The sequence below is a fragment of the Antechinus flavipes genome, chromosome 2, assembly GCF_016432865.1.
Source record: "Antechinus flavipes isolate AdamAnt ecotype Samford, QLD, Australia chromosome 2, AdamAnt_v2, whole genome shotgun sequence".
In the NCBI taxonomy this organism is placed as follows: Eukaryota; Metazoa; Chordata; class Mammalia; order Dasyuromorphia; family Dasyuridae; genus Antechinus; species Antechinus flavipes.
This window is the reverse complement of record NC_067399.1, coordinates 104,158,641-104,183,136: the sequence shown is the minus strand read 5'-3', so window position 1 is coordinate 104,183,136 and position 24,496 is coordinate 104,158,641. Positions and strand designations below refer to the sequence as shown.

The following is a 24,496-nucleotide window of genomic DNA, read 5'->3' as shown; positions in this document are numbered from 1 at the left end:
ATAAATTTCTATTAATGGAAGAAAAAATTCCACTAATATGAAAATAAGGTCATCTACTCAAAATGCATATACTAAATGCATACTTAGGCATTAATAAGTGATATGGATGCTTTCTTGAAAGCAAGATTTGGATGAAATCAGTTATCTTACATGTACTTGCTTATTCATACCTTGTCTCCTTCATCATTGTAGAGTCTTTGAGGGTTATATTTTTGCCTTCAGGCTTAGAACAGTGTGATGACCATGTTAGCACCTTGGATACCTTAGAATCAGCCCTAGTCAGCATAAGCAAAAGTCCTTAGTCTTTATTCTTGGTCTTTAGAGGTAGGAGTGAATTGAATGGAAGCAGAATCTCCACGACCTTCCTTCTTCTTACTTGCTAGTCTTACTCCACACCTCTAATCCCTCCTACAATTCTCTGTATACACCAATTATCAAGCCAGTGGGATAGTGGGAAGGGCCATTTTCCAAGCATATGCTTATAGAGTGTTGTCCAATTGGTAATTAGCCTTAAGTGCTCCAACAGACCTCAGTGCATCGACTCAAGAGTTTCAACCCTTACAGAACAGTGCCCATCACACATAAGTACTTAATAAAGGCTTACTGGCCAAGAATATGCTAGGAGGTGAATGTTATTGCCTTAAAAGCACTGACCATTTTTCATTTTTGTCTTTCGATTCTCATGGATTGAAACAAGTGCAGGTATAATTGATAGAGAGCTGAGTCTGGAATCAGAAAGGCCTGATTTCAATTCAGCCCCAGATTCAAATCATCCACTAACTGTATAACTCTGGGCAAATCATTTATTCTGCCTCAATTTTTTAAATTATAAAATGTGGATAATAATAGTACTTATCTTCCAGGGTTGTCATGAGGATCAAGATTTGATATTTGGATCAATATGAGATATGAAATAATAAATAAGGCACTTAGTACATTGTCTTGATTTTAATAGGAACTATATAAACACTATTATTGTGGCTTAGCACAGTGCCTTTAACATATTAGGTTTTTAAATGAATTGAATTTACCTTGGACTCTGCCTGGATAAACCTTATTAACATTAAATGTGAGGAGCTAAGATTTTTTTTATTCTGTATTCTTTTGTTTACCTATAGTCCAACTCCTCAAAAGAACTTAAAAGAACCAGACCTGGGTATTTTTTCTAATGAAGCTTACTTCTTTTAAGTTATAAAAGGAAAAAAACCTACCCTTTATCTTATATTCTATAAGCCTATCTGACAACTAATATTCAAACAACTCATATTGAATAGAGTTGAATAACTCCCTTCTTCACATCCTTACTTCATAACTCATCAAAATCATGCTGCACTACTAAGTCTTATGTGGCAAAAGCAATCCTTTAAAGCCCATCTATATAGATAAAAGAGTTAAATCAAAATTCACATTACTGGAAGTTGTGAATGAGACTGCAGTATAAAGGTTCTTTTAGCAGTTTGCTAGCCTTTAATTAACAAACTGCTCTTGGCTTCTGATGCAACCAGAGAACAAATGGCACATTTATACTTTAAAAAATATATTAAAAAAAATATCAAGGGGGAAAGTCTCCTGAAATTTACTCTGGTGGAATCTAAAATTTCTATTAATAGATCTACTGAGTTTATAAGAAATCTCTCTTATTCATTGGATTTTAAAAGTTGTGACTTGTAGACTCTTCTAAAGATTTAGGTTAATTACATATAAATCAGAGGCCCAGAATATTCATTCTTAATTTTTTGAAAATAAGATGAGACATGGAAGATATCCAGTTAAGTGCCATTCATTAGGTTGTAGTAGAAGCTGTGACCAGAGAATAATCGGGGTTTAGCCACTAACTCTGTGACTGTGGTCAAGTCATGTGACCTTTCTAAATCTCCATTTCTTCTTCTATTAGATGAAGTTAATAAATAGCCCTATTCCTCCTCACTAGATTGTTGTGAAGTTCAAAGTATATAATGGACATTCATTTATGTTAAAGAAAAAAACAAAAGTAAAAACAGAGAATTAGATGGGGGCTTACTTAACTGTAACTTAAATTACTTAATTGTAATTTAAAATTATTTAAAAACAAAAGTTAGCATTGGTTACTGTAAAAACTAGAAGCTTTCCCAGTACAAATAGGTAAAGCAAAGTTGCCTCCTCTCACTATTATTATTTGATATAATTCCAAAAATGCTAGTTATAGCTGTAAGATCACAAAACAAAATCAAAGATATAAACATCAGCAAAGAAGAGAAAATTATTATCCTATTTGAACATGACATAATGGACCTTTTATTTTTTAGGTAACTCCATGTTAGCAAAAAAAAAAAATTAATCACCATTATTAATAGTTTCATTGTGATAAATAGAAATGAAAGCATAAAATTACCAGCATTTCCACAAAGTACTAACCCACCCCAAAAAAGGAAAAGCTATGAGAAATTAATTTATATTACAAAATAAATAAAATGTATGGTAGAAAAACTACAAGGTACACAAAGATTTATACAATTACAAAACACTAATAAAGGGAGACAAAATATTAAAGAAATTCACTGCTCATGAGTGGGCAATACCAATATAATAAAAATGACAATGCTATTTAAATTAATATACATATTTAATTCTATGCCCATCAAATTATCAAGGGGATACATTTTAGAATTAGACAAAAATAACAAAATTGATTTGGAAGAACAAAAAGCCTAAAATCTTAAAGAAAATAATGAGAAAAACTGAATACAAGAAGGGGCTTACTGGATCTCAGGCTATATTATATAATAATAGTAATCAAACTTTTTGGCACAGGTTAAAAATAACAGAAAAGTAGAGCGGTGGAACAGACTAGATAAGCAAGAAGCATAAATAATCAAAAGCAGTTACATAGAGGAAAAAATCTCTTTTTTGACAAAAAGTGTTAGAAACACTGGAAAGTAATTAAGCAGAAATCTGGTTTGGACCATTATATATCACCACATATCACCACAATAAGTTCAAAGTTGATAGATAAATTAAATATAAAAGGTCACACCATTAAAAAGTTAGAAAATAATGAAATCAGAAATTTTTACTTCTCTATGGTAGGGAAAGAATTCTCAAATAAGGAATAGAAAAGATTATGCAAGATAACATAGGCACTTTTGACTAAATGATATTTTTAAAATTTTCTATTAATAATATCAAAAAAGAAATAGAAGAGAAATAAGAATGGGAAGTTTCTAAAAGAATTGCAAACTATAAATGACCATTTCAAGACTTGCTCCAAATCATTAACATTAAGATAAATGACAATCAGAACAACTCTGAGATTTGATTTTATGCAGTGGGAATGGCAAAAATAACAGAAGTTGGGAATAATCAATTTTGGAATTATGTGTAATTAACCTAAATCTCTAGAAGAGCCTAAAAGTTGCAGCTTTTAAGATCCAATGAATAAGAGAGATTTCTTATAAATTCAGTGAGTCTATTAATAGAAGTTTTAGATTTGGAAGGTTTTGGAAGGGATGTACTGATTGGTAAGCTATGAAATGGTCCAATAATTCTACATATCATTTTGAAAGTATTCAAAAAAGTTTCCTACATTGTCCGTACCCCTTGACCCAATAATGCCACAACCAGGCATATACTCTATGGGAAAATAAGTCAAAGACAGAAACTTCAATATATTCCAGAAAATTTACAGCACGTCCTTGTGGTAGTTAAAAAAAAAAAAAACTAGAAATAGTATATCTATGCCATTGATCTAGGGATAGCTAGAAAATGTTATTTTATATGATTATAAGGAAATGTTCTTTTTGTCAGTAAGAAATAATTTAAGTAATTCAAAGAAATGTGAGAAGAGAACAACATACATGGAAATTACAATAATGTAAATGAAAATTTCACTAAAAGCAAGTAAAGGCTAAGTCCTTTTCAGGACTAAGCCTACTATGAAGTATTCTCTCTCTTTCTCTCTCTCTATCACACACACACACACACACACACACACACACACACACACATCTCCCTCCCTCATAGTGTTTTCCCCTTAATGACATCTTTCTTCTCACTATTGATAACTCTGTTTAAGCTTGCTAAACTCCTCTGTGGATTTAATCTGCCAGTCAATGGCATATTCAGGATGTTCTTTTAATGGATTCTTCTAAACTCCTTTGCTTCGTTAACCCTACTGCTCTCCCAAATCTATTTCATATCTACCACTCCTAGTGCCTATTTTACCTCTTCATTTTTTCTGTAACCTCATTTCTTAAATAATCCTATCTTTTGGCACAAAAAGAAAAAGAAAAAAAGAAAGGAAGGAAAGAAGGAAGGAAGGAAGGAAAGAAAGAAAGAAAGAAAAAAGAAAAGAAAAGAAAGAAAAATCCAAAATAACGAGAAAACTAGGAAAATCTCAGAGAAGAAATAGTGCAGATAGAGAACTATTATACTATTTGTATTGTTTATATATACTATATATTGTACTATACTATTGTATTGTATTGTATTGTATTGTATACACTTATTATATCTAATACTTTTGCTTAATTTTTTTTTTGTTGTGGGCAATTATGATGATGTTGATACAAAAGGCTTCTATAAAATATTTTAAAAGATTAAATCATATCCATTCTCTGTTAAAAAAAAAAAAAAGAAAGAAATCCTTCTTTGTAAAGTCAGTATTTGACATTTAGACACTTATTTTTATATAAAAATTATTTTGACCTATCATCTCTAGATATAAATGAGTGTGATACAGCAAATGAATGCCGGGAAGAGGAAATGTGTTGGAATTACCATGGTGGATTCCGCTGTTATCCACGAAATCCTTGCTCAGATCCCTACATCCTAACATCAGAGAAGTAAGAAAAATCATCTCTTTCAAAGATGGCACTGTTCAGAACTCAGAAAGCCAAAACAATTAGCAGCTTCATGAATATATATGTCCATTTTGAATGGTTTTTTTTCTTGGTTTTGTTTTGTTTTACAGTCGTTGTTTCTGCCCTGTATCCAATGCCGTATGTCGAGAGCTTCCTCAGTCTATAGTCTATAAGTACATGAGTATCCGATCAGATAGATCTGTGCCATCAGATATCTTCCAAATCCAAGCCACTACTATTTATGCCAACACTATTAACACTTTCAGGATTAAATCTGGAAATGAAAATGGAGAATTCTACTTACGAGTAAGTATTTTTACATTATGTATCAACTATGGAGAGGAGGGCGGTATTATTTCTTCATAAAATGCAAATTCACCAAATCAATCTTTTAAAAAAAGGTAGAAAATAATCTTTAAAAGTTTATTTTTTAATCTCACAAATTTTTCATTTTTCACTTGTAACCAAACACACATACTATTTCTTTAAATGGGTTGAGAAATGTTCTCCCTCCCAAATAAACCATTTCTGCCACTGTTACTATTACTACTCTTCCAGGAATCACAAGCTAAAAACCTTAAAGTCATTTTCTCTCCTTCCCCTCTATCTGTCATTGAGTCCTGTCTTAGAGTATCTCTCAAATGTACTCTATTTTTTTTTTACATCTATTACCACTTGAGTTCAAGCACTTAATACATCACAACTGGATTATTGCAATAGCCTCCTGTGTTCTCCCTGTTTCAAGTTTCCCCCAATGCCAGCCTATATAATCTCAGTGAGTTTATTTTTGGTCTTAACTCTGGCACATTTTAAGGATCAACACCCTTCACAGAGCAGTTATAAGTTGATAGAGGCCATTTCATTCTAAAATAACCTTATTCATGAAGTTAAGTCTTTCTCAAAAATCCCTTCAGGAATAGTTTATTCTTAACTAACTTTAAAAGTCAAAGTTTCATTTTAAGAAAAGAAAAAATAAACTGGGGAAACTATGTGGTAAGGATTGCAGATTTTTAAATGTTTACCTGTTTACACAGTTCTGTGATGTATGTGTTTCTTTGCCAATGAGTAGATATGATTAATGTCTTATAACTGACTTCTGAAAAGAAAAAAAAATGGCCATCTAAAGTTTGACCTTACAATTCTTTGCTACTCTTTGTTTACATATGAGAAGCACAGATTCATTCAATATTTGATATCTAAAGCCTAAAGTGCCAGATATAAAATTTAGTAGAGTGATTTTTTTTCTTCTTCAGAGAATGCTAGGTCAGTAATATTGGATCATTAATAATCATCATAGAGCAAAGCAGTTGAATAGAATCATCTCAAAATTTTCCTTTTGAAAAATTAACTTTAGAGTTTAAAGCAAGCATAATTTAAAATCTAAAGAAAAATAATCCTGGGACAACTAACAAGCAGTTAAAATGGGGCATAGTTCAATCTGTCCTTTTATATGAACATAAATATGTACTTTTTGAGAGCTGAGTGTAATTCATCTTAGAGTACTTCTTACAAGTTAACTAAATCCTTTATTATTGTTTATCTATCCAATTCATTCAAATATAAATGCCACAGCTTATTTATTTACAAATTAAATGTTTTCCCAAATGAAAATAATGAATCTTCCCTGTCATGAAGATAAAATGCTGACAACTTTGGGGTTCTAAATTTTAGCCATTTTTTATTATTTGATTCAACAAGAATTTATAAGATGACTATGGAAAGAGTATTACATCCCACAAAAGCACCATCCCACAAAAGCCTTTTGTATTCCTCAATTCAAAAGAGTAGCTGAAACAATTGCTGCAAAAATTCTCCCAATGAATTTTTACTTGTGCAAAAGTTTAATTCAAAAATTCAGTAACTACTGTGTGCCCCAGCTCTACCTCCATGGTAGATGTATTGCAGGAGGAAGAAGATTTATTAGAGTATTCTTGCTCTCAGAGAGCTTATACTTAGACAACATTCATAAATATAAAACAAGCCTAGAGCAGTTCTATTCCAAAACAACTGGTACTGACAATACCATTATTGAAAAAAGAAAAATTTAAAAACCTTATTTAAAGTGTGAATTCAGGGCAGCTAGGTGGTACAGTGAATAGAGTACTAGTGCTGAAGTCAGGAGGACCTGAGTTCAAATTTGGCCTCAGACACTTAACACCTCTAGCTGTGTGACCCTGGGCAAGTCACTTAACCCCAATTGCCTCAGAAAAAAAAAAAAAAAAGGTGTGAACTCTCCCGAAATGATTCATAAAGCAATGTGTGTTAAAAAATAAATTTAAAAATTTTTTAAAAGTTCCAGAAGGAGATGAAAAATACAGAATTTTAATGTGCCCTCTAGAGTACAATGACCACAGTTTGAGTAAGTGCTATCAGATAAATAGTAACTGTGGAGCCCAACCAACTAGCCTTTACACAATTACACATGATTCCATTCTTCATTTTTTATTAAATAAATTCTGATTAAATTTATCACAAATATTAATCAAGTATTAAAATTTTTCTTTGGAGGCAAGGCAATGTTTTTGTATCCTTCACAATTTCTGACAGAGTACTTTGTACACAGTAGATACTCAAAAAATACTTGCTGAAAGACCACTGTATAACAAAAGCATTCTATAGTACATCCACACTTCTGACTATCACTCTATTTCTTCCAAGCTTCAGCATAGTTTACGTGAAAAGTCACTATAAATTGTTTTCTTCGACCCTGACTCTGTCAGCTGGCATTAAACATGCATTCATACCTTCACTCTTCTAGTCCTATTTGTCTTTTAGCTTTCTTTGCAATAAACAGAAAGCAAGGTTTTAAAATGCTACAGGGAGACTCCCAGAATCTTAATGATACTTAGTGCAGGGGTTCTTAATCTGAGATCCCTGAACTTGTTTGTTTTGTTTTTAATTCATAACTGCATTCCAAAATAATTTATTATATATATATTATATTATATATTATGTATTTATTATATATATAATTATAATTATTTCATGTAATCCTTATTTTATGTACTTAAAAACATTATTTTGAAATAGATCTTTCAATGGCTTCACCAGACTGCCAATGATACAAAAAAAAGGTTAAGAGATCCCTAGTCTAGATCATTTTTTTTTTACTTTACAAATGAGGAAACTGAAGCTCAAGGAATTAATGTAAATGATTTTCCCAAAATCACCCAATTAGTAAGTAAGCTAAAGAGAAAAAAATTTAGACTTGGGTCCTCTGACTTCAAAGCCATTACTTCTTGCCCCTACACTGAGACCTCTTATTTTCAGTCAGAAGGGAATCATTTTGACTTGTGTGACTATTTGATTAAATAAATAAAAAAAATTAACAAACCTTTATCATCTAAGTTGCTTGAACATCTTACCTCCTTCCAATTATCTACCTTGCATTTGTTCACAGTAAACACAGTAAAGTTTAAATAAAGATATATTATAGTTTCTCCATAAATGTCTTTTTTGGTTACTGAAAAATTTGTCATTCAATTCTACAAATTCATATTATTATAAAGAATAAAGGGATATTATGATACTCTTCCTTTAATATAAGTGATTGTTCAATATTTTTAAATGCTTATTAGCATAGGAATTGTAGAAAATTATTAAAGAGTAAACATTTAAATCTATTGTATTTATTTATTATAGTTAGAGATATTAACTGAATTCCCACACTTAGTAAGCATTACAGCCTAAGGATTTGCCAATCTTGGAACTTAAACATATTAAAATTTCCCAACTAGAGTCTCACATGCTAAAACATTTCTATATTATACATCTGTAACTTTTTTATTTCTCAGCTTTAAAATATCACAAGATCATAAGTTATTTATAGGAACAAATTTTTAAAAAGTACACGAGTATTATGGCATTGAACACTAAATGAAAAGAATGTTAAATACTTTTAAATGACTTATAAACACCAATCTCTAACATTTCCCAATGCAGTAGTTCTCTGACTTTTTCACTGCCTTTCTCGTACAATCATGCTTCCCTTTCACCAAAAGGGAGTCATTGTATTCCTGTTCCATTGAGACTTTTCTTGCCCGACTCCTTGGTAAAGATACTGGAGATCCTTCTCCAGCTCATTCTACAGATGCAGAAACTAAGGCAAACAAGGTTAAGTGGTTTGCCTAGCTTCACACAACCAGTATGTGACTCACAAAATGTTGAAAATAAAGCACAAGTAACAATAACGTCCTACTGAGACAATAATAATGCAATGTTGATTCTTTTCATTTATTTTTAAAATGATCCTCTCATTTAAGTAATCTTTAGCTAAAATTGGGTTTAATTAAATGGAAGACTATAAACACAGATGGAAGCCTGCAGGACACAAGGTACTGTCAAGAAGTCAAGACATTGGGTACCTATGGGAAGAATCATGGTTGAGGGTGAACAAAATGAGCTTAACATAGAATCAATTTACAGGTTTTCTTACAACTTTTAAAAGATTCCTAATAAGAAAAGTAGCAGATAGAAAAATTAATCTTCTTACTCTCTCTTTTTTTTCTAATTTCAGCAAACAAGTGCCATAAGTGCAATGCTCGTGCTAGTGAAGTCACTAACTGGACCAAGAGAATATATTGTAGATCTCGAAATGTTGACAGTCAACAGCATAGGAACCTTCCGGACCAGTTCATTGTTAAGACTAACAATAATAGTAGGGCCATACTCATTTTAGTCAGTCATCAGAAACCATCATAGGCACTTAAATCAGCCAAAGAATATTGTTATCTTAAAGCACTTAATATTTTATTTATAGATATATCTAGTAAACCTGCATCTGTAACCTGTACACTCACCTATAATTCAAAAAAAATTTAGCACCATGTTTATAAATGGGCATTGTCACATATTGTTAAGATTCAAAGTTTGCCTTCTTTGCTGTATCTGAATTAGACAAAAATCCACTAAACAGGTCTGCTTCAAGAGATCTATACATATACTATCCTGTGAAATTTCAGAGTTGGTTTGTTTTTTTCCTATCAAAATAGGACAAAGCAAAAGATAATACATGATACTTATAATGATTTTTAAAACAATTTTAACACAGTTCTACTGACAATTACATAAAGAAAACAAAAATTTAATATTAAGTAACATACAAGTAAAAAATTATCTAATAGGTTAAGTGTATTTCTTTTTTTAACTGCCTTGTAAGAAAGAGAAAAGGTCAATAAAAATCTATTTCTTTAGAAAATGAAGACCTATCTTATATTTGTGTTGTTTTTTACATCTGATTTAGAGGTGGTTATTTATTACATGGCAGAGGAGAGATTGTATTGAAGCTTTGATTACAGTACAATGATGTTCATTTCCAAGGGACATCCTAGTTTTCTTTAAAAAAAAAATATGGACTGTGATTATTCATTCTTTTATTCAATTCATTCAGTAAACATTTATTAAGCACTTACTATGTGCCAGGCACTGTAAATTTTGTTCAACAGTGCATGAAACTTTTAATAGAAAATTAGTATTGAAAGGTATTTTCAGTATTTTTCATATAAGAAAAATATGACTATTTCTAGCCCTATGGCATAGCTGATGTCATTGATCTGAATAGAGTTCCAAGGAACAGGAAAGCTCCTATCCTTCATTTTGTTTCATGCCATGTGACATGAAACAAAATGAAGATAAAATACCATTTTTCAGAATTCTTTTGCTAAAAGGACTTGCCTTCCTGGATAGCATTTAAGTCCCAAAAGTTTGCTGCCTTATTCATAACTTTTAAGTAGTACATGACATATGAAAAAAAAAAAAAAGCAGGAATGATCTGATGTATAAGACTTGAGATTTTATTCCTTACGTCCAGAATAGGGAGGAGCTGAGAATTGACATTAATATCAAATTGCCTTTCCATTTATATCTGTGAAAAAACTTTTGTGTCCTCTTTTTTGTCTCAAATGTAATAGTTTTTACTTTGATGTACAAATATATTTTTTATAAAAATAAATGTAATTCTTATAGTGGATTATCTAGTCTCTGGCCTATGTGAAATTCTGTTAGCCTATACAATTTTGGTTTTTGAGGGGAAAAAATCAGAAGAGTATTCCAAATCTGTGCCCTTTGTAGGAGGGGGCACATTCTAGTAATTGAGACTGATTAATAGGATTAAGTAAATGGAGAGTAACTCTCCTGGGAAACGAGATCATGGTTCAGGTCTTGATATTCTGGGGGGAGGAGGGGGGTTGGGGAGGGAGAAGAGGGGGGAATAAATATCGAGAGAGAGAGAGAGAGAGAGAGAGAGAGAGAGAGAGAGAGAGAGAGAGATGAGTAATGTAAATGTAATGCTGGAGAAACTGAGACAAGATAGAGATTAGAGAGTTATAATTATTTAATTTATTGGAGAGTAAGTCAATTACTGGATCGGACTATTATCTCCAAATATCCAATATCAAATGTGGGGTATAGAGATTCTTTATAGGGAGCCAGAAACAATAACATAATGGGGAGTGGATGATAGGATAGGGAGGCACCAGAGATGGGAAGATTATCTGATATTCTGATGGGGAAAGGTATCTGATATTCTAATAGATTGGGAGGAGCAGCATCTGATATTCTAATATATATTAGATCTTTTATCCTTATCAATTATTCTAATGATCAAGAGAGAAGGGTGATATGATAGCCTGAGGTTTGGGGCAGAATGACTGAGATAGGGCAGTTCAAGGAAAATGGCATTACTGTAGCATTACAGTATTAGTCTATGCAAAATTTATAGTTTTGCCTGTGAACCAAATTCAAAGATTTAAGCAAGAAGTAGAAGAAGTTTAGAGTAAAAATCAAAACCTGCTTTAGTTACGAGAGGGCTGAACAAGGAAATTCTATATGATTGAGCAATAAGTATTGGCAAAAGGTTGATTTATGACATCATCTTTTATTATGGTGGTATCACAGCCATGAGTGCTTTTTGTTGTGTTATATCAGCATCATTGTGAGCCCAGACATCACCTTTCCCTCTAGAAAGTGTGGCAAATGAAAGTTGAAATAACTAAGGAAACAAAAATTCGATTTTCCAAACATATCAATTTATTAAGCAATGCATGTTAGTTGCCTAACAGATTGGGACTAGGCTACTTCCTCAGTTTAGGACTGGACCCCAAATACAAGGGCAGATAGATGTTTATACATTAAAAACTATCCAATAAAGCCAGTTATTAAAAGGAACAATACAACATTAGGTAATCTGATTTCTAACTGAGACTTTCCAAGTTGGGAGATGGAGAATAAACAGATGTAATTCTCTGAATTTCAGTTTTCATATAAGATATATGGGTTGCTTGAGATAGATAATTGTGAGAAAACTACTTATATCATTCTTTGGAGATGACTGAGTTCTGGTCAACATAGCCTAAATCCTTGGTTAAGGGTTTCTAAATAGCAGGTAAAGATGGTCCAGTTTCCCAGTAACACAGGGCTAGATTCAAACAATACAATAAGGTTTTCCCCCTAATTTCCACAATTGAATAAAGGTTTTTCACAAGACCGAATTTGGAATAGACCCATAATTGAATAGAAAGGGCATTGAACTAGCTCCAGAATTAATTCACAAGATAAGTCCAAAGCAGAGTCAAGTCTGCAAAAAAGAAAAAAAAAAATCAGTGATGGAAACCATAATTTATTAAAGAAAAAAAATAGACTAGAGTGGAGAGGAGTGAATATTTCAACTTCATTGTTATTACATATATTAGACATATTTTCCTCTTCCTTTTCTCAGGATTATAATCCTACATAGGACATAGAATATTTAAAGATTGAAAGGTCTTTAGAGTTCATTCAAAGCAGTGCTATCAAATTGAACTAGAAATAGGGATAATTAAATCCTACATAAGGGTCCCATATAAGTCACATATTGACTTAATTTTAAAATGTAATATTATTTTCCAAAGGACCCATGATGAAAAGTGCTTATCCATCTCCAGACAGAGAACTGATGAATTCTGGTACAAATTGAACCATATTTTAAAAATAAAACTGTCTTTTTCTTTCAAAAAATAAAAATGCAATATTATCTACATTATACTATACAGCATATTTATTTGTGAAATATTTCCAATTTACATTTTTATCAAGTTCAGGCAACACTTAAGAGTGTTATGAGCCACAGGTAGTGTGCTTAACACCTCCTATTTACAATGCACTCATTTTACACATGAAAAAACTTAGTGGCAAAGAAGTGAAATTTTCATCTCTCCCTCCATCAGGCTCATGTCTCCTCCATAATTCCCCTTGACCCTACATTGCCTCATTTTCCCTTCTCCCCAAACCATTTCTCAGTGATCTCTCCAGTCCCTTTATGATTACAATATCCATGGTTCCTTCACCTCCATTTTTCATTCCCACTGTACTATGCCTTGTCTCACCTCAACTCACAAGAACTTGCTAGTCCACCAGGTTACTTGAGAGAATCCATTGTGAATCATGGTTCCCTTTGACTATATACAATGTCTGGACTAGCTCTCTAGAGAATCTCGGAATCAGGCAAAGTCCTTGATCTTAGGGTGAAGTGAAGGAGACAGGAGAGTTTCCATGTGGCTGGTCCAAGATGGAGTCTGGAGCCTGAAGTTGCTGCTGCTAAGAGCTGTTGCTGAGAGCCCTCTGATGCTGGGACTCCTCTTAAATACCCCCAGCACACTACATCACCACACTGGATGCGCAGTTGAAGAACATCACATCACCACATCACCACATTACCCTAAGTATATGCCAACTATATTGACCATAATTTTACACTACATCAAGTATGTGCTTAGAAGAAATTAGGCATGGACCCACACTTAACACCATATACCAAGATAAGATCAAAATGGGTCTATGACCTAGGCATAAAGAACGAGATTATAAATAAATTAGAGGAACATAGAATAGTTTATCTCTCAGACTTGTGGAGGAGAAAGAAATTTGTGACCAAAGATGAACTAGAGACCATTACTGATCACAAAATAGAAAATTTCGATTACATCAAATTAAAAAGCCTTTGTACAAATAAAACTAATGCAAACAAGATTAGAAGGGAAGCAACAAACTGGGAAAACATTTTCACAGTTAAAGGTCCTGATAAAGGCCTCATTTCCAAAATATATAGAGAACTGACTCAAATTTATAAGAAATCAAGCCATTCTCCAATTGATAAATGGTCAAAGGATATGAACAGACAATTTTCAGAGGATGAGATTGAAACTATTTCCACTCATATGAAAGAGTGTTCCAAATCACTATTGATCAGAGAAATGCAAATTAAGACAACTCTGAGATACCACTACACACCTGTCAGATTGGCTAAGATGACAGGAAAAAATAATGATGAATGTTGGAGGGGATGCGGGAAAACTGGGACACTATTGCATTGTTGGTGGAGTTGTGAACGAATCCAACCATTCTGGAGAGCAATCTGGAATTATGCCCAAAAAATTATCAAATTGTGCATACCCTTTGATCCAGCAGTGTTTCTATTGGGCTTATATCCCAAAGAAATACTAAAGAAGGGAAAGGGACCTGTATGTGCCAAAATGTTTGTAGCAGCCCTATTTGTAGTGGCTAGAAACTGGAAAATGAATGGATGCCCATCAATTGGAGAATGGCTGGGTAAATTGTGGTATATGAATGTTATGGAATATTATTGTTCTGTAAGAAATGACCAGCAGGATGAATACAGAGAGGACTGGCGAGACTTACATGAACTGATGCTAAGTGAAATGAGCAGAACCAGGAGATCATTATACACTTCGACAACGATATTGTATGAGGACATATTTTGATGGAAGGGGATTTCTTTGACAAAGAGATCTGAGTTTCAATTGATAAATGACGGACAAAAGCAGCTACACCCAAAGAAAGAACACTGGGAAACGAATGTGAACTATCTGCATTTTTGTTTTTCTTCCCGGGTTATTTATACCTTCTGAATCCAATTCTCCCTATGCAACAAGAGAACTGTTCGGTTCTGCAAACATATATTGTATCTAGGATATACTGCAACATATCCAACATATAAAGGACTGCTTGCCATCTAGGGGAGGGGGTGGAGGGAGGGAGGGAAAAAAAATTGGAACAGAAACGAGTGTCAATATAAAGTAATTATTACATAAAAATTTAAAAAAAAAAAAAAAAAAGTATGTGCTTAGAGAACCACCATCTCACACCAAGTAGGTATTTAACTACAAGCACCCTGCTGTCTTAGATTCAAGTACACCCTTTCAGAGTTCTGGCAGCTACAACTATATATTCTTATTGTTTCCAAGAGTGTTACAGTGGATCAGAATTTAGGGACCAACGTGAACCCAGTACAAAAATACTGAGAGAATACAGGATTTCTCCACACCAAAGAAAATAATCCTAATAATAGAGCCAAATAACTTACCAACAATATTATGTGATTATGTTATGACTTTGCCCACGAGTTTCCAAGATCTGTTAGTATTTCAGTTTCAAAAGATAATCAGATCTGATCTCCTATTATAAGGCCTTTTCCCAAAGGTACTATAGTTGTTGAGCCCCAATTTTTATACCACCTTTTTTTCTATACTAGTAGAATGAATTTTAAATTGGCCTGAAAAACCTCTAACTTATTCAAGAACTTGTCAGCCATAAGACTATAATGCATGGGGATAAGTGAAGAGAAAAACTGATGATGGAAACCATAATTAATTGAAGAAAAAAGTAGACTAGAGTAGAGTGGAGTGGAGTGAATATTTCAACTTCATTGTTATTACATGAAAGAAAATAGGATGATTATATTGATTGATGTAAAGGCACCCTAAACCTTCATGGTTCATGTGGATAACAATGGGTGCATGTTCTCTCAGTATGGGCCCTTCATGTTTCAAAAGCAGCCTATACTTTGAATAACAATTTAGCTTATATTATGTAATGGGTGGAGGGGATTCACTGAAATCAATATGAGAAATAATTATATATGGGGGCCAAACCATGGACAAGAATAGTGTAGCCTGTGAGATGATGACTCCTAATGATATGAGATACATTGGCAATAAAGAAATTATACATATGAATACACACACACACATGGATATGAGGGGAGATATATAAAATCAACATGGCTAAATTGAATAAGGGTAAAACATTACAATGTATATTGAAATACTTTAAATAGAATTCCAATTCATCCAGCTCAGTGTGATTCATATTCTATCTGATGTTTGATAATGCTGGAAAGTATAAAAGGAGTATTCCCTTTTGTACTACCTCATTGTACTACCACCAATACAACCTTGACCAAAATTTTCTCTGGATTTTGATCTATCCCACCTACAAATGGAGATAATGATATTCTTATGGTCCATTCTGAGGCAAAAAAGTCATGATAACACAAGTTATGAGAGTGTATCTGAAAATTTATATTTTTGTGTTCATCTCGCATTATCATATGTATATTTATATGTGTACACACACACACACACACACACACACACACACACACACACTGTCCACTGATATTGGAAAGGACTTTAAAGTACATGATATGACCTTTGAACTCTGCCACTGCACAGATCCTTTGACTTTGAAGTTGGGAATAGGGTAATATTCTATTGCAGAATCCCAACCTATCTGTTACTTCCTTCTCAATGTGTTAAATGAAAATTGTAGAAAAAGAAAAAAATCAATGGCGTTAGCTTCTTCTCTACACTGCCTCAAGGAGGTAAATGTTTCAGCAAACTGAAAATATGGAAATTGAAAGAAAGTTCATTCAACACCCCGAGACCACCTGAACTTAGGATGATGAGATTATTTTCTTTGGAAACTTCACAAATCAAGTTTATTGTTGAATCTTGTTTCCATGACTCCAAGCAATTGCTTATGTTTTGAATAGCTATACATGTCTCTAACTTTATAACTATACTGTTACAATATAGAACAGCTGCTGGACTGGTCATATGTTATGCATATGGAGCCCACCAGGGACAAAGCCCACTGTTAACATGTAAAATTATTTTTAACACTCTCACATTTCTATACCAAATCATCATCTCAAAACTATGGCAAGGTTCCATATTTCCCAGCTGGGAGAACACCTGTGTAACACAAACCTAAGCTATGATACATCTGGTACCAAAAATCAGAATTGTTTCATCTAGCCAGTAGACCAAGATATCAGGTCCACTGAATAAAACTGGAGCAAAAAAATAAACAAACTTCTTCTATTTGGTAATATCTATCTAGGTAAGATATTTGTTAGCAGAAGATAGAGCCATTTTATTAGACAGGTGTGATTTAAGAGAAGTTTTAAGATATGAATGCAGAAACTCAATTTTAACCTTCCATAAGAAAAATGCTTCCATATCAAAGCATTGTCATTTAACAAGAGGACACAACACATATTAATTCCAGCAAAGCAATTTAAAATTCTCTTAAATCACACTTCTCTGTCTAATAAAATATCCTTTCTGTTTCATTGAACCCTGGGTTCAGTTTTAATTTCTCTGCACTACAGTTTGCTCTTTTGTTTAACACAGGATAAAAATACTTTAACTTTATGCTTCAGAGATTTGTTGTGATGAAATTACTTTGTAAATGGTAAAGTTCAACATAGAGTGGAACCATAATGCCTCCTTTAAACTCAGTTGATCTCTCACCTCTGCAGCTAAAAACTGAGATGTCATATCAGATAAATTTACCTAATCTTGACCTCATAAAGTGTAACTAGTTTCTTGTCATCCTAAATGTAGGAATGTTATATAAGGGGAAAGAATAGAAGATTAATTTGTCAAATGGATGATATAAGATGAATTTAGAAATGGAAAAAAACAGAGAAAAGATTATTGGAAGAAGGACCTGAGTGGAGTCTTAAAGGACAAGTAAACTTTGGATAGAGGGAGAAAAATAGGGAGAATATTCTAGACCAGGCAGATGCTGGAAATCAAGATGGAGGGACCCTTGCACTGACATGATCCAATGGTGTGGATTGAGTGTTGGATTTGAGGTTAGGCAGACACAAGTTCAAAATCAGCTTCAGACCACTAGCTGTCGTTAAAACTCTCTGTCCCTCAGTTTCTTTATGTATAAAAATGAGGGAAATAATAGCATCTACTTTGCAGGGTCTTATGAGGATAAAAATGGATATTTGTAAAGTACTTTTCAAGTTTTAAAGTGTTTGCTAGCTATGATTATCTCAGAGTTAGCATGATCTTTGAGTCACATTTCTATCAGTCTCTCTTCATGGACTATGCACAGTGTTTCTAAACTGACTACTGCCAGAAGTCTTCTTGCCTTTATTTCCCACTAAGATTTGATGGTCAGACAGTAAGTTAACAGACTCTAGAGAAATCAACACTACAAGCCTGAACCTTGTAGCTGAAATCAACTTCATTGTTCTAATATATGTGGTATAGCTGGAAGTTTTCCATCATGCCAAGAATCTTTGTGTTTTGGGAAGAAAGGGTCTGGATGGAAGGAAGAAATGAAATAATGGAAAGCAGAAAGGGAAGAAGGGAGGGAGGGATGGAGAGAGGGAGAGAGGAAGGGAGGGAAGGAGAAAGGAAGGAAAAAAGGAAGGAAGGAAGAAAAGAAGGAAGGAAGGAAGGAAGGAAGGAAGGAAGGAAGGAAGGAAGGAAGGAAGGAAGGAAGGAAAGAATGAAGGAAGGAAGGGAGGAAGGAAGGAAGAAAAGAAGAAAGGAAGGAAGGAAGGAAGGGAGGGAAGGAGGGAGGGAGAGAGGGAGGGAGGGAAGAAAAGGAAGGGAAGGGAAGGGAAGGGAAGGAAAGGAGAAAGGGAGAAAGGGAGGAAGATAACCATGAAGGAGGGAAGGAAGGAACAAATGAATGAACAAACAAAGGAAGGAAGGATGGGAGAGAAGAAAAATAAATCCTAAAAAGTTATATCTTAATATATGTAACATATGTCACGTTTACCTGCTCTGGAATGCCAATCAGAATTGCCCCCCCAAAAAAATCTGGTATTCTTTCAAATACAAAAGTCAACATAGAAGAAGATATGTGGCTTTAAGAATTCCACAAATACTGGCTGGTTCAGTTATGAGCATGAAGTGAAAATGAATTACCATAAGGCCTTGTTTAGAACAAGCAAAGGTAAGCAAAGGTAAAAATAATCAAATGAGATCGCTTTTTGTTAATCTTATTTCACTTGGAGATGGAAAAAAAATTTCCATCAAAATCTCAACAGATTTAATTCCTTCTTGAGAACTGAGCTGTGAACTAATAGAAAGATCAGCAAACGGGGCAGTCCATGACAACCAAGAGCCCAATTCTTACAGTTCTGTAGTTAGGTATGACACAACTTTGATTGATGGTTTAGGGAATTCTTTCCATTTCTGAAAGCACTTAAAGAAGGCTGCATAAACACAGGCCAGGTTCTAACTGGGGCAGGGGGGGGGGGGGGGGGGGGGGGGGGGGGGGGGGGAGGGGAATCCAACTTCTGCCTGCATCAAAGCTGGCAGGATTAAAAAAAGACAAAAGTTGATATGTTTTGAGGAAATTGTTTTATTAAGTCTTCCCAGTTTACAAGATGTATAGCATCTCAGCCCTCTAAAACAAACAAACAAATCTGGTCGTTATTTAGCTGTAAAGAAGTCTGGGGAGCTTAATCAAGTAGCTAGCTACCTTTGTATGATAAAATTTCCCTACTGTTCTCCAGGGTCCCATAACAGTAACCTTCATTATCCTGGCTTATGTTCTCTAAGATAACATTTCATTTAAATGCACTGCCATAATACTAAAAATTACAACCATGGAAGTACCAACAGAGATTCCTGAGTCTCTAGCCGTGACAGCTACCTCTCTTCTGAGCCCAATTCTCTTCTGTTGGTGGTGGTAGGGGGTGAGGATGGTCTTTCAGTCTCAAAGAGAACAATGATATCATAAGGATGATTTCATGAATTGAATTTGAGTGAGGCAGAGTTAAAGCAAAATCATCAGCCTTGTTCTCGTCTCCTTAATCATTAAAGTCCAATAGCAAAATAAAAGTCAAGTCCCAGAATGAAGCGGGTGACTTTGGCCTTTCTAAATTAAGGTCTTTCAAGGCAGCTAGAAGGTTCATTGGAGAGAGCACCAGCCCTGAAGTCAGGAGAACCTAAATTCAAATCTAAAATCTAAAATTTCAGACATTTAATACTTCCTAGCTGCATGATCCTGGGCAAGTTACTTAATCCTAACCGCTTCACCAAGATAGATAGGTAGGTAGATAGACAACAGACAAAGATCTTTCCCAGGTCTCATTTTATCTAAGGTCACATCTGTTCACTGAATAAGGACTAGGTAAGAATTGAGACAAAAGATAGCTCAATTTACTATCTCAAAGTTATCAATTTGGAAGGGGAAGACCCTCAGAGTTTCTCACCAGAACAGAAAAAAATGCTATTTACAATCATTCTAAGCCATCAAAACCTAAACAGTGAGCCAAGAAGGCAAGGTTATTGGACATTCAGTGAAAGCCAGAATGATTTGGGGTAAAGGCTGGTTAAGTAGGCTCTATATAAAACACGATGGGGTTTTTTAAGCCTGTTTTTCAGAACTTTATTTCAAGAAAACAAAAATGAAAACTGTGTAGGATAAAAGTAAATTGTCTCAGGTTTTTGAAAAAATATATAGGAGAAGGAAGAGGGGGAGGAGGAAAAGCCAAAAAAAAAAAAAAAAAAGGAGGAGGAAGAAGAGGAGAAGGAGAAAAAAAAAAATAGCATTTCCCAACTTCTGTTTCAATTGGTAAGTTGGGTCTCCAGAGGTAACTACTACTGTTCACAGATCACATGGTAAAGATAGTTAATACAAAACCTCCTAAGAACCTGGTTCACTCTTTCCTACAAGTACATACAGCATCCATGGGAGGAGTAAGCTTAAACCATGATAGTAATGAGACCTACATATAAGAAACATGTGTGACAAGCTTTAACTCACATCACCTGTTCAGAAAGTCCTCTCTCTTGGTGATCTCATGCAGAACCTTTGTTATTTTTGTCCTGGTGTCTCCCCACAGCCAGAATATGGTCCTCCAGGGGCACTCCATTGAAGCCTTAACCTCTAGGTGAATGGATTTTTAACTCAAGTAACCAAGTTGTAATTGGTCATTTTCTCCTGGAGTCATTACTTGAAGGAAACCTATGAAAATCTGTCTCCCAAGGAAGGAAAGCCCTGAGGTGACAAAATCAGATGAAACAAAAGATTACATAAACCAGCTCTTATATACAATACTCTGCCAAATTCTTAGGTTTCTCCTTTTAAAGGATACCATATACAGAATGTCTCTCCCAGAAGCTAAAGAAGGCAATAATTCTGTAAATTGAGAGTAGTAAAGGTTGAGGATCCCTGTGCAGGCCACTTGTGGGAATACATGCCATCTGGCTTTATTAATTCAAGTTTTTTAACACTTAAGAAGTTGCCAAGCATTGAGCAGCTCTATGCCATTTACCTTGAGAAGCAATGGTCCATAGCCATGAGGTCTTTAGCATTCCTGATGTGCTAGACCTTGCAGGCTTACTCAAACTTACTTCACATTTGGAACTGGTGGAAGCCATCTGGATGTATAAGCCTCAAGTTAATATTTTGGGGAAGTTTTGTAATCATAATGGAGCTTTTCCCATCCCTTCTGAACATAAGCTGAAAATTTCCATAGGAACCAAAATTCAAATCTTGCATCTGTGGGGGCAGATGTTTCTGAACTTCCTTGTATCCCAACCATGGGATATGGAGGTAAAACCAGAATATCCCTATATAAAACATCAAATATTGGGGTATGGGCTATTATCCCAAAAGTATATTGGGGTTACATTACAAGCCAATGTCACAGAATGTCTCAAAAGAATTTGTAGCCTTAGTAGACCTTCTCCAAATCAAAAGGCAAAGATTTTATTACACTTCTAACAGTAGTCTATATCCATAAAGGTTTTCAGCCAAAACAAAAAGGGGAGGAGGGATTTTAGCAACTAACAAGGGAAAGATGAGAGTTAAGTTTCCTATCAGAACTCACAATTAACCAGGAGGAAGACTTCATTAAGTCCTGGCAAGTAGAGAATTATGCCATTGATTGATAGGCTAATCCTAAAAAGAAGTTAGGGTCCTAAAAGGTCTTAGCTATTGTGAGACTTAGAAAGTGAACTACCACTACAAAGAATTTAGCAAAAGAATTACAATACAGTAAATGTTTTATGGGAGACATGTAATCTTCAGGATTGACATCATAGCTTTCTAATTGAATATAATAACTGAGGGATTATAATTTTGATGATTCAAGACAGAAATGAAAGACCTACTTAAGAATAAAAGGTCCACTTAAGGCAGAGATGTTTCTATCAGTGCTCTTCCCTGTTTGTCACAAAGAGAACCTATGCTTCCAGATTGTATATAGTAATTTAGTCTCTCTGTCAACCTCTAGTCACCAATGCTTGGGTCCTTCATTTTGAAGCGAGATTCAGCACATCTCAGTCTTTTAAAGATTTCTTTTGCATTAACTTATGCACTTTTGCCATGAGGAATGATTGAGAGTCAACAAACTCTTTGAAATATGAAATATGAAGAATTAGCTTTAGCCTGAAACTTGGAACAATTAGAATTAATTCAAGTTCCTTTCCTTAAGAGAGTTCATCCAGCATGCAATTGAATATAGTTGATGATCAGCTTATTTTTTAATTTATATGCTTTTGTTTTGGAGCTGTTCTTGAAATAAATCTTTGCTACCTCAACATAAATGCTACTTGAAAGAGTTACATGAAGTTAGAATTCAGCTTTTTAGCCAAAGATGGTATCTTTTCTGCACTAAAGATGGCAGAATTGGAGTTCCCATATTTTGAAACTATGTGAGATAAGTAGACAAGCTGATTTGGTGAAGTTTGGTTTAGCTGATTCTGGCATCCTCACAGATAACAAAATGAAAGCTATCAATGAGGTTTTTTTTTCCTGTATCAATTACCTGCTCATTTATAATTGTCTTCATTTGCATAACCCAAATAATTGGATCACAAACCTTTCAATATGGATAGGATTTGTTGATCTTACCTTGGTGAAATATTATGCAGTAAAACTTTAATCTTTCAGTCAGTTTGTTGAATTTTTACCAATCCTGTAATTTATCTCTTTAGAACAGATGTTTTGTGAACCATTCAAGAATCGTGCATATTATGGTTTGAGTGCAGATACGGGAATAGGCATTTCATCAGCCCTTGTGAGCAACAAGAATTTCAATAATGAAAATGTCAATCTTCAAAATATCAACTCCCATATGCCCAATAATAATTCCCAAAAGGTCAATGACCAGAATGAGGAGAACAAGACTTGTCAGAGTGGACAGGTTGAAGAGCAGTAGATTGAAGCTGAGGCATTGAATGAAATGTAAGAAGTACCTCATGATGATAAAGTAGAAATGAAGGCCCAGTTCATAGCTAGACTGTTTTCCCATAGAGGGGATAAAAAAACAATCAGTCCCTCAATCTAGAGGTTGATGAAAAATAAGCAGGACCCTGCATACTGCAACATACTGCAAAAGCAATACCCACCCTTCCTGATTCAGACTGAAAAGATGAGGAAGACAATATGGGAGTCCCTGAAACCTGCATTACTAAAAAACAATTCTCAGAACTACTCTGAAAAGAAGCCAAAATCAGAGAGCCAATAGAATACAGGCAACTCCTAGTGAATGAAAAAGGCAAGATACCATTTTGAAAGAGATGCAATTGCTCCCATCAAAAAGGCCATTTGAAATTATCTCTATCAAGAAAAATAGCTGTGAGAAAGGCTGTCAGATCACAAATGGATCAAAGCAAATATGAAAATAGCCAGTAACATGCCCAAGAAGAAGAAAAACAAAGATATTTATTCCAGTTGTGACAATAGTCCAGATCCTGTGGGCAATTCCTTCTTATGTAATACTGCTTCTCAAAGCCCTGACTTTGTAAGAGCTTGACTGGAACTAGTGAACCCATCACCACAGAACTAGATCCAACCCAGTCATTCTTTATATCTGCTCTCTTTATAAAACTAAGTGTTCAAGGGTCACTGAAAGAGAAAACTCAAATTTTCTCCTACAAGAGATTTCAGAAACCATATAGCAGAACTAGCAGATGTTCTGATAACAAAGTGCCTTTGATCAGTAGAGTTTGTGTTGTAAAAGGGTCCAATGACATAGGATCAGAATTTTTCCTTTAGGGCTCTCCCATCTGGTGGATCTCCAAGCTCATTCAATGACAAGAGGACTAATGAGAATGTCTATGGAGCCACAGGTAATAGCCAGAAAGAAAGCTCCCAATTTGAGATTTTTAAACACCTCTAACGAGAACCAGGAGCAAATATTCCCATGTACCACTCATATCTGAGTCAGAGGTTGCCAACCAAAGCCATGCCATGCAGGACCATGATATCAGAAAGGTGATTCCGTGACATGCAAATTAATTGGATTTAAATTAAAAAGGGCTGTGCAAAGTCAATAGCCTCACTTTCACCTCCAGAACCGTCTGAGTCCAGTGACAAGATACAGATCAAAATGACTAGAGATGGCCCTGGTTGCAGTGAAAGACCTTGGACTTTTTAAAGCTGATGCCCAATCAATGATTAAGGCTAAGTAAGAAATGATGCAAAGAGTGTCCTCTTTTACCTAAAAAAAAAAAAAAAAAAAAAAAAAAAAAAAAAAAAAAAAAAAACATCAATGGGGAGGGGAAATCCCTCAGGGTTTCTGGCCAAAAGCACAATAATTGCTATTTACTTTC

At 34.3% G+C, this 24,496-nt stretch overlaps 1 protein-coding gene and 1 pseudogene across 3 annotated transcripts in view; both read left to right on the top strand.

Annotated features, from left to right (window-relative positions):
• The window catches only part of EFEMP1 (EGF containing fibulin extracellular matrix protein 1), a 71,114-nt gene extending 60,308 nt beyond the window's left edge, over positions 1–10,806 (top strand). For all 3 annotated transcript variants that reach the window (XM_051975312.1, XM_051975311.1, XM_051975313.1), the window contains 3 exons: positions 4,697–4,820; positions 4,949–5,144; positions 9,355–10,806. In XM_051975312.1, the coding sequence (XP_051831272.1) occupies positions 4,697–4,820; positions 4,949–5,144; positions 9,355–9,516 (482 nt within the window). In that variant the 3' untranslated portion in view covers positions 9,517–10,806. The remainder of the gene's footprint in view (positions 1–4,696; positions 4,821–4,948; positions 5,145–9,354) is intronic.
• A 2,558-nt stretch (positions 10,807–13,364) lies between these two features.
• Positions 13,365–23,100, top strand: LOC127546467 (F-box only protein 38-like; annotated as a pseudogene).
• Positions 23,101–24,496: the final 1,396 nt, after the last annotated feature.